Source organism: Prosopis cineraria, unplaced genomic scaffold (genome assembly GCF_029017545.1).
Source record: "Prosopis cineraria cultivar Desert tree isolate PC_DT_omini unplaced genomic scaffold, ASM2901754v1 PC1, whole genome shotgun sequence".
NCBI lineage: Eukaryota > Viridiplantae > Streptophyta > Magnoliopsida > Fabales > Fabaceae > Prosopis > Prosopis cineraria.
This window is the reverse complement of record NW_026555332.1, coordinates 4,282,843-4,294,352: the sequence shown is the minus strand read 5'-3', so window position 1 is coordinate 4,294,352 and position 11,510 is coordinate 4,282,843. Positions and strand designations below refer to the sequence as shown.

General features: G+C 34.5%; 2 protein-coding genes across 2 annotated transcripts; both read left to right on the top strand.

Annotated features, from left to right (window-relative positions):
• The first annotated feature begins 398 nt into the window (after window positions 1-398).
• On the top strand, window positions 399-5,773 carry LOC129285547 (probable alkaline/neutral invertase D). The gene is given in 6 exon segments (XM_054921286.1): window positions 399-595; window positions 1,356-1,774; window positions 2,536-2,967; window positions 4,267-4,627; window positions 4,630-4,824; window positions 5,243-5,773. Coding segments are annotated over 5 exon segments (1,656 nt in total). The 5' UTR covers window positions 399-595; window positions 1,356-1,402; the 3' UTR covers window positions 5,539-5,773.
• A 3,874-nt stretch (window positions 5,774-9,647) lies between these two features.
• LOC129292676 (putative glycine-rich cell wall structural protein 1) lies at window positions 9,648-10,409 on the top strand. Its single transcript, XM_054930276.1, has one exon. It carries the CDS (start codon window positions 9,679-9,681, stop codon window positions 10,069-10,071), a length of 393 nt encoding a protein of 130 aa, XP_054786251.1. The 5' UTR covers window positions 9,648-9,678; the 3' UTR covers window positions 10,072-10,409.
• Window positions 10,410-11,510: the final 1,101 nt, after the last annotated feature.

Below are 11,510 nucleotides of genomic sequence, written 5' to 3'. Positions count from 1 at the left end.
GAATTAAATAAAATTTTTAAAAGATATCTTGTATTAATAATAAATAATTACCAAAAAATTTCATGCATTTCCAGTTTCCCATAAAGACCACCGCGGACAAAACATGCTGTAACTGCGAAATGCGAATTACCAAATCACGTTACGGAACGGACACGCCAATACAGAGGAGGAGAAAGAAGATAAAGAGAGAGAAACTTAGCTGTCAGTCAAAACTGTGTCGTTTTTACCATCGTCACCGTTTCATCATTTTCTCCTACTTTAACCGGCAATTTCCGGAACTTAGCTGTCAGATCATAACTGTGTCGTTTTAACCATCGTCACCGTACCGGTCATTTTCTCCTCCTTTAACCGGCAATTTCCGGTAATCTTTCTTACATTAGCTGAGGCTGGACCGAGATCCTCCATACACTTTCCTCGCCCATCTCTCATTTGTCCCTCGTTATAAATATCTTCTTTGGAAATCATGCATTTTTTTTCGATTCTTCTTCCCCATTTCCCTATCTTCTCGACTAGCCGTTCCCGGCGAAATCGCCGGCCAACAACCTTAGCTTCTGCCACCGGATAATCTCTTCTGCCGCCATTACTGTTCCGCAAGGTTCGTCCCTCCAGCAACTCTGCAGTGCATTTTTCTCTCATGGCTTATGTATAATGCTTCAGATCTGTCCCTTTTCCGGTTATTGATAAATTGGACTAATTTCTATGGCATAGGTCGCTGATTGGACTGTTTGATGCTAGTTCTTTATATTTTTTATTTTTTATTTTTTTGTCTTACTGGTGTGATAATGGCGATTTTTGCTGTGTCTAATGGATCTTGATGTGTTTCTTTGCATCAGCATCTCTGTAAGTGAATTTCTCCGTCGTCTGATAGCGCTGCATGCCTCGTTAGTTTGAGTTATACAGTTATTTTCGACTCTGATCTTTTAGAAAGACGTGGAAACTTTCTATTTTGGCATTGGGCTTTTTCTTATTCCGAAATAAGGCGTTCTCCTAATCTATCATTTGTTGTTTCTTTGTTTTCTTAAATATGTCGTATATGATGATACAGTTGACTGTAACAGTAAATAGCACGTATTAGCTAGAACTTGAATGTATTCTGTTTTGGCTGGTAATGTAGCCTATATTGTGTCCAAAATTTACCCTGCATCAAATATTTCCGTCTTTAACTTTGTTTGCCTTTATCTAAAGCCTGATATGTAGAGGTTTTTATATCTAGAATAGCTGTGATCAATTCGGGCATTTTACTTGAGAGCATGCTTCACGTTTCTGATGTCATCATTGGCTTTACACCTTCTATATTTGGACTTTATTTACTTATTTTATGTCTGACCTTTGAGCATTTTATATTTTGGCTGTAGATCTGTATTTCTGATAAAATCATTTGGCTATTGGAGGAGTGTAGGAAATGGACGGGACTGTGGGACTTAGAAATGTTGGCTCACACTGCTCTATCTCTGAGATGGATGATTATGATCTCTTACGTCTCATTGACAAGCCAAGGTTGAACATAGAGAGACAGAGATCATTTGATGAAAGGTCACTTAGTGAATTGTCAATTGGTCTCACAAGGGCTTGCTTTGATGACACATACTCACCTGGGGGAAGATCTGGTTTAGATACCCCTGCTTCATCAATGCGTAATTCATTTGAACCTCATCCTATGGTTGCTGATGCTTGGGAAGCCCTGCGAAAATCTCTTGTCTCTTTTAGAGGCCAACCAGTTGGAACGATTGCAGCTATTGATCATCAATCGGAGGAAGTTCTAAACTATGATCAAGTACATTTCTTCAGTTATATTGAAATGCGTTTCCATTGCAAAGTCTTATACATTTTATTGTGGTTGTTTGATTTGAAACTACAAACTCATTGATTTTTGACAAGTAATTAGTTGTCTCTAAATCTGGAATATCATAATAGGTGGGACTGGCTGTCAACTTTACATGGCAGACGATTGATTAATAACAACTTAGTTGAGATATGATAAACAAATTTTCCTTTTAACAAAAAGAAGTTTGGACGTGGTCCCTCTAATATAATTTTGACTGACATTTTTCTCTTGAATATCTGCTCTTAACCCATTAAATATGAAAAAGTAACATAATTGAATGTTGTAATTAATTTTTGAAGTTTGTGGTTGAGGTTAGTGTTTTAACAGTTTCCTACAAATTCTGAGCGATAATTTTAGCTAACAGAAGATCAAACAAGGAGGCTGTCTAGATTCATTGACTGACTGTATTCAACTGCCTATACATGTGCTCATAAGCCATAATGAACCGATGCTGTCTGTAATTCATTTAGCTCTTATTGTATCTTTATACTTAATAATGAAATGCTTATTTTTTTGTAAATGTATATGATGGATTGTGTCATTATAAATATACTTGATATAGATTGTTGTTGACTGTGATAAGGTGCAGTTAAGAGGGCTTTGACTTTTGAATTAATGCTGGCTTTTGCAGTAACACATTGATGCTGATCTTTAATAAAATTTATGATTTATGAAAAGTGTTTAATGAAAACTTAATTTTTCCTTTCTAGGTTTTTGTTCGGGATTTTGTGCCTAGTGCTCTGGCCTTTTTGATGAATGGTGAACCTGATATAGTTAAGAACTTCTTACTGAAGACACTGCATCTTCAAGGCTGGGAAAAAAGAGTAGACCGATTTAAGCTGGGTGAAGGAGTAATGCCTGCTAGTTTTAAAGTCCTTCATCATCCTGAGAGGAAAACAGACACTCTGATTGCAGATTTTGGTGAAAGTGCAATTGGACGAGTTGCTCCAGTTGACTCTGGATTCTGGTGGATCATTTTGCTTCGTGCTTACACAAAGTCTACAGGGGATATAACTCTGGCTGAAACACCAGATTGTCAAAAGGGAATGAGGCTTATACTGACTCTATGTTTGTCAGAGGGATTTGATACATTCCCTACTCTGCTTTGTGCTGATGGATGCTGCATGATTGATCGAAGAATGGTAAGCCATATTCCAATCAGTTTTTAGTCTTCTAGCTGCTAAATTCCCAATTCCATAATAGCTGAGAAATTATCTTCCCCCCCCAGTGTCAGCAAAATTAATCTGATTTAACTGTTGATTTCTATTGTTGTGGTGCACTATTGCGTACATGATCAATTATACAACTCTAGTTTTCATCAACACGATGTGACGGTTGGTTCAAATGTTCCAACTAGCTGGTGATTGATTTGAACTATCTGTATTATTCAAGAGAAGAATAGAAAAATGACAAATGGGAAGGCATGCAAACACACTCCTCAAATAGTGGTGGCCCCTTTCCTTATTTATATAATTTTATGAATATGGGGATTATCTGCTTGATTAAATCTTGTAGATAATGATAAAGGATAACTAAGACTCTTCAAAACTAGTGAAGCCTAGGACTCTAAACAATGCTGTACCTGTGCCTGAGATGAAGCTAAACTCCTAATGCATTTGGAGCACAGCTGATATCTTAGGTTTCTCAATGTTCTCCTTGCTTTACCTTTCAGATAGCTTTGGTTTATGAAAAATGCCTCTTATTTATAATTATATTATGTCATTAGCATTGGACTATAAGACCATTTCATGGGAAGTGGATGTGCCTCTCATTATTGAGTCAGAAGTTCTATCTTATTTACCTTATTTTCGAGTTCATCTCTACGAGCTAGGAGTTCTTGTTTCTAGGAGTATGCTTCATTGTCAAACACAAGGGCTGAAGCCTCTTCCTTCAGATCTTCAATTCTTGGTCATGTGAATATTTTTAGTATTTGTCTTTTGAGATAGTTTGGACATATATAGAGAAGGCTAGGGGAAGTATCTGTGAGGAGATTGAAATGGATAATCTTGAACTCTGTTGAGAAGGGTAGATAAAGACTAAAAGGAACAATTATGGAAGTTGTTAAACGAAATCTTAGTTAAAAAATTTTCTTAAAGCTTGGTTAATGATAGTGCATAATGACGTATGCAATCTATGTAACTGATGGCACCTAGTGGAATAAAGTTTGTTATTTTTTCTAATTCCTTTTTCCTTTTGTAAATTTTGGTTTCTATTATTACTCTTATTCCATTATTAGATATCCTTTACTGTTTTACAAGTGATTCAAGCTAAGCTTTCACTTATAGACTAAATTGGGGGCCCTGTGTTCAAGGTGAGGCACTATTTAGGCTTTTGTATAGTGCTTTTTTTTTTTTTAGATTTTAAATTTGATATTGATATTAATATTAATTCTGGAGATTTGATTGACTTGCAAGTTTTTATTAGTCATTCTTTTTGTGCAGGGTATTTATGGCTATCCTATAGAGATTCAAGCACTTTTCTTTATGGCGCTGAGGTGTGCTTTGGTGATGCTGAAACATGATGCAGAAGGGAAAGAATGCATTGAGCTTATTGTGAAGCGTTTGCATGCTCTAAGTTATCACATGAGGAGTTACTTTTGGCTTGATTTCCAACAACTAAATGACATTTACCGGTATAAGACTGAGGAATACTCACATACTGCAGTAAATAAGTTTAACGTTATTCCTGATTCAATACCAGAATGGTTATTTGATTTTATGCCAACACGAGGTGGCTACTTTGTTGGAAATGTTAGTCCTGCTAGGATGGATTTTCGGTGGTTTGCTTTGGGTAATTGCGTTGCAATCTTTCATCTCTTGCTACTCCAGAGCAGTCAATGGCTATAATGGATCTTATTGAAGCCCGCTGGGATGAGTTGGTAGGAGAAATGCCATTAAAAATATGTTATCCCGCAATAGAGGGTCATGAGTGGCAAATTGTTACTGGTTGTGATCCCAAAAATACCAGATGGAGTTACCATAATGGAGGATCTTGGCCAGGTTCTTCCCTTTTCTCATCATGTTTAATTATTCAAAATAAACTTAGCTTGGGCTGCAGTCAGGTTAACTTGGTTATTTTGATTTCATAACTAAGCTCTAATCGCCCATGTGTTTTATATGTTTCCTTGACCTTGAAAAGCATTTTGATCATTGTTTGAAGCCTCATCATTAAGATTTAGGAATCCACATTCTAGTACACGTGACATGCCAATTTTGAGCATCCACCGCACAAGATTCCTATATAACCGTAACTTGGCTACGTGATGAATATATTGTGGCGCTTAACCGGAGTCAGCAAAAGGAAGCCATGCCTATTGTCCTACATTTTATCTATTTGTTTTACAATGAAAATGCATGGCATTGATGGTTTTTTCTTTGGGTCTTTTGTTTTATTTTGGCTTTGTTCTCTTGATTGCAGTGCTCTTGTGGCTACTAACGGCCGCTTGCATTAAAACGGGGCGACCACAAATAGCAAGACGAGCGATTGAGCTTGCTGAGAGTCGATTACTGAAGGATGGATGGCCGGAGTATTATGATGGCAAACTCGGTAGATATATTGGCAAACAGGCGAGAAAATACCAAACATGGTCTATTGCAGGTTATCTGGTGGCAAAGATGATGCTGGAGGACCCGTCTCACCTAGGCATGATTTCTCTAGAAGAAGACAAGCAAATGAAGCCATTGATTAAAAGATCATCTTCTTGGACTTACTAAACTGTTCAAGCCCAATTAAATAGCAGAAACAAAGAAGAAGAAAAACTCAAGAAAGGTTAGAGATTATGTTCTTTCAATACGGCACTGTTCTTGGTAATTCCCTTCCTCCTCGTAGGCTTTGATTGGATGTTTGTTTCTGGTAAAATGGCGGCTGCTGAGACTAGCATCCTGCTTTTCCTAAATAAGAAAAAAAAAAACTTGCTCTTAATTTTTTTAAAGAAAAAAATTCACTTCATGATGGGATTATTCTGATTTATCCAACAGGTGATTGCTCTGTTAGTTAAGCGAAATATCAGTATACACAAATCCTTGCACGATTGCCATGCGAAATGTTATGTCTACCGTCAGTGCTGCTTATTTTTGTAATCATACGTGATACATACATACATATATATATATATATATATATTTTTTTAAAAGAGCCTTCATTCATTAAAACAATCGTAGTCATTGAGTTCTAAAACTGGATCTTGCTTCTCAAGAAAGAAAATCTCAACCTTTTGAAGAGGGGCCGAAAAAAAAAATAAAAAAAAAAATCTCCGGCTTGGCTTCATGGTTGGTCCATGATAGGCATTGAGTTGAGAAATTGGATCTCGCTTTTGGGAGTGGACTGAACAATCTTGAGTGCACTCAGGTCAGGCAACTGTGCCACGTTTGATGTGCCTAAAATCACCTGAAAGACCTTGAACGAATGTCCATTTCACTCCGCCGTGGTCGGGCCAACTTCTAGGCAAGTGAAAAAATTAAATAATGTTAAATTGCCTTCAATAAAAAGACATGTACAAGCAATAAAAATGTTAAAATATGAACTTTATAGATGAAAAAAATTGTTATTTTAAGAGAGTGAATTTCTTTTTCGTTATTCAAGTTTTACTATTCTCACATTTTAATTATTTTACACAATTTATGTGACGAAATTGATAGTGAATGGGAGGCACTTCTATTATTATCAAGGTACGTAAAACCGGACCGGTCATTGAACTGGTCATGACACTGGGTCACGGGTTAGTGGTTCAATTAGGGTTAAACCGGGAGTTGAACCGGTGGCAAACTGGTCATGATTAAAATAATACAATTTAAATAAAAAGACATTAATTATAAAAACATTCAACCAATTAAAAGTCTAACAGTAATAAAATACAACATTTTAAATATCTATTATTATAATTACAACTTTTTAATTTCAAAAGTCTAGAGAAGAGATGAAGATAGAGCTGGAGAAAAGACGGAGATTGAATTGGAAAAAAGACGAAGAGTCAGAGACTAAGTTGGAGAAAAGATAAAAATAGTAGAGACAGAGATAGAGCTGGAGAAGAGACGGAGATAGAGCTGGAGCCTGAAAAAGAGACGGAGACTAAACTAGAGAAGAGACGCTGATTAAGTTAAGGCGAGAGAGGAGAGACACTGATGAAAGGCCGAACTAAATGCTGTCTGAAAATCTAAATTAGATTTAGCGCGCTCTATCTCTAATTTTTCATTTTTTGACTTTGGTTTCACTTTTTTTTTTGTTATCTTATTTTTGAATTCAGCATTCTGAAAAATAAAAAATAAAAAAAAATTCTCAAAAAAAACTGGATTAACCGAGTTAAACCCGAGTTGATCGGGTTACACCGATTCATTCCCTCACCGGTTTAGGAGTAACTCAGACCGGACAAAGGATCGGGTCACTAGTTTTCGGGTTGACTCGGCTGATCCGGTCCAGGTTTTAATATCATGATTATTATTGGACAAGGTGCCTATACAAATCTAAGCCACTTATAATTTTCTTTTTTAGTCGTAGCCATGTAACCAACTCTTACATGTGAAGTTGTTAATTTTTAAAAGATAAAAATACAGTTCAAGAAGGATTCAAATTCACACTAAAAAGAGATGATATATTTTAATCTTTGCCATTCAAGCCAATTTGTGTGGGGCGCCCACATACTTTAGCTGTCTAGCACTTGATTTTTCTGTGCTCTTTTCCTGGTATTGGGTTGGGGGGGGGGGGGGGGGAATCAATAATAAAAATAGTCATATGAAAATGAAAACCTTTTTTGATGCATCCTTGTTAAAAAAAAAAACACACAAAAACAAAAACAATCTGTGGGAGCCACCATCAGATATTTGCCCAACAATCGTATAGCAATGATCACCCTTCCACCTTCCAACTTTTCGCATGCAAACCAAATCCTAATCTTCAAAAAGTATTTCATCTCTTAAAAGTAGCAAGAGAAATCAATGGGTTATAGTTTCACTTATCTACATATCGGTATGACGCTCATAAATATCATAATTTTTGTCTCCCCACTGAGACATTATATATTTTTGGATAAGATGTGTGAAGAATAACGAAGTGGAATGGAAAAGACTCAATATTCTTTTTTTTTAATTGTGCACAAGTATTTTCTTACTAAAGATAATCATATTTCAGATACAATTAATTGAATACTAAATGTAGACAATCCATTTAAAAGAATTTAAATTTTGATTCGTTTTGTTAGAAGAAATTAACTATTTCTTCCACTAGACCCAATGTATGTTAGGAAAGCTATTATTTATTTGAATTTAGTGATACTTAAATATAACTCAATTGCATTGGATACCATATTATTCTTTAAAAAAAAACTATTTATGAAATAAGATGCGGATGAGAACGTTTAATTTTTTTTAAAAGATATTTTATAAACATTATATTTCAAAGAATCTGAACTTCTGCCACTGTCCACTAATATATATTACAAACATAACATAACCGAACTATACCCACCATGGTATGATAACAACAGCATATACTTAAAAGGTACTTTAAAACAATTTGAAGGAATTTGGGGACCCTTTTAAATTAATGTAAAATAATATGGTCGGAAAGTTAAGGATATGGCTCACTGTTTGACCTTCCCAACCTCATGATTTTGTCACAGAATTTGAACGACTTGTGCCCTTTTTTTTTCTCCTAACTTGAACATATAGAGAGCAAACCAATGTTGATTTAAAAAAAAAGGTTAATTTTTGTGCAACATGATGAATTAATATTTGAATTTTAAGAAGGAGAACAGCACACATCTAATACTCCATCTTATCTCAAATATAATTAACTCAATTAGAAGGATACCCATGAATAATTACAAAAAAAAGGAAGCAAATATTTTAAAATAAAATTTACTGTGTATAAAATGTTATCCGGTTAATAATTAAAATCGTACATCTCAAAGTTATTGGTTGTTTTTCTTTTCATGACATTTTGTATTGTATTATTGTCATTGTCATTACAAACATGAATTCAACTTTAATATATGATTAAATTAAAGTCTACAAGATGCATGTGAGTTCTCCACAATTTTCAGATCCAAAAAGGGCTTTTCGCTTGTCCCCAATACTAATGATACTGTACATTCGTTCCTCTAAATTTTTTAGGATTAAATATTACAGGAAAGATTGCCACTTGCCAGTATAAATAAACTTGAAGAATCCAGACTTTAAACATGACTTTGACAAGTTTGTGTGTAGAAATGGGTATGTCTAGTTCTAAGAGTTAAGGGTAAAATTAAAAAAAAATTGAAATATTGAGAGCCAGTTTTTTTAGGAATCAAATTCTGGATTATATTTTTGGCTAAAAAAGTTCTGAATTATATTCTCTTAAGGGTAGATTAGTGACATTCGAAAATGGAAAACACTAACAAGAACTTGAAAGAACAATTACTATCAAGTTCCTAAGAACTATATATTTCAATTCTAATGTCAATTTGCTTTTGGTTACATCAGGAATGTTTGAATTTTAGACCTTAACTTCACTCACTCTTACCACTTAAGTTAATAAGCAACTATTTCTAATATAATTTGTTTTAAGATTAAAATTACTAGAACATGCATGTATCTTTTTATTTGAAACTAGTTCACATGATAAAGTTGAGGTAGAAATCAAATTTCAAATTCAAAGAATAACACCTTACACATGATGGGTCCTAAAGTGACATTCAAAAAACAAGTGTTTCAAATTTTTATATAAAAGAATCGAAAGGAAATATATGGTGTATAGTCCAGCACTAACACAGTCACGGGTTTTACTGGAGATAAAATCCACTGAATATAAATAATCAACTGTTCATGCACTATATATACACTATACACCCTCGTGTCCTTCCACACACCAATTGTACAAAAATGAGATCCAACCTTCTCATCAATTTCACTCTCCTTCTCTTCTTCTTCTTCTTCTTCCGCGTCAGTTTTGCCGCCGGAAGAAAGCTTCGTTCTTTAGAAATGAGTTACAATGGAGAGCCTCAAGCTGCCGGAACCCCTGAAGGAGGATCTGGATCGGGTCATGGTCCAAATTGGGATTACAGCTGGGGTTGGGGTTCCGCTCCTGGAAGCGGTTGGGGCTATGGGTCTGGGTCCGGGCGGTCCTCCACTGGTTTTGGTAGAGGCTTTGGCTACGGGTTTGGATCGGGCTCCGGGTCTGGGTCTGGAAGCGGGTATGGTTATGGGTCAGGCACAGGTGGCGGTGCTTATGGCGGCGGTGGCGGCTTCGGCAGAGGAAGCGGTGGCAACCACTGACTCGAGGGACAAAACAGCCATGAACAATTGAGGGTTCTACATGAATGCTCTTATTACGTTGAGGCTACTTCAAGATATATAGTGTGTACGTGGTTGTGCATATATATACTATTTGGTGTCTCCGTGCCCCTATCAAAGATGACTAGAGTTAGCAACCCATAATAAGATTTTGAGTTGGGGTTAGTATATTTAGTGAAATCTTGATATTATTTAGTGTATTAATGTATAATTAATTAACTTTATATATATCTGTTATGAATGTAAAAAACCTTTAGTTTATCCTAAGTCTTGTTCCCTTTTCTTTACTAATGGTTATATATGAACAAAATTTGAGAGGAGATGCAGCCTGATTACCTAAATATCAGTCCTTTGAGTGGGTGAACTTGTGGTTGTTGGCATATACACGGGTCTTATGTGGCAGACTGACAGTGCATCAAACTCACTCCAATTATTATTCATGAATAGTTGGCACCAATAAAAATTGATCTTGTCAATAAAGGTGTGGTTCATATTTTACAAGAACATAAGTTTAAATTTTATTATTAGTGTGAGAATGTAAGTGATAGATTTAAACATGTATGGTAGGCTACAAGCTTAAATTTAACTTGAAACTTATGTAAGACTTTTTTGTGTTTGCATTTAGGTCACGAGTGCTCATCACCAAGAGCAATCCTGGCTCTCCATTTCAGTTTGATATCTATCATTTATTTAAATTAATTATTAAATATTTTTAATATTATATTTATTAATATAAAAATTATGAAAATTTTAAAATTTTAATAAATTTGTTCATTATCAATCTAGCCGGTACATATTTAATCTAGCAGTCTAATTTAATATTAATTTTTTATAATTTTACAGTTTTATTATTCAGATGGACTCTAGACAGTTTAAATATAATCTGAATGATCTAATTTAATATTAAAAAGTTATAAATTTTAGAAATTAACCATTTAAATATACTTTAAATAGTCCAAATTTAATATTAGAATTTTTTTATTTTTATATTAATAAATGTAACATTTAAAATATTTAAAAATTAATTTACATGAACAGTATATATCAATTTAAATTGAAATAGAAGCCCAGGAGATGAGCACTCAATAATGCGGACGCAACTTTTTTCTTGACTTTGAGTTTACTTAAAACTTCACTTGGCCTAAAAATTTATTTCAAAATAGGCATAAATATTGATTTTAAAAGTCTAAAATATACTCTAAAACTATTAAAACATATATATAAACACACAACCAGACTTACCAACCACCATACATAATTGTTAAATAATGTGTGTATAGTATTACATATATTACGTGTGTGTGTGTGTAATAAATCACGTAATAATAATATATATAAACAAGTTAACCTATCAAGCTTATAGACTAAGGCTGATAAAAATAAAATTGGTCTATCTATTTAAATAAGCCTAAATCTAGCTT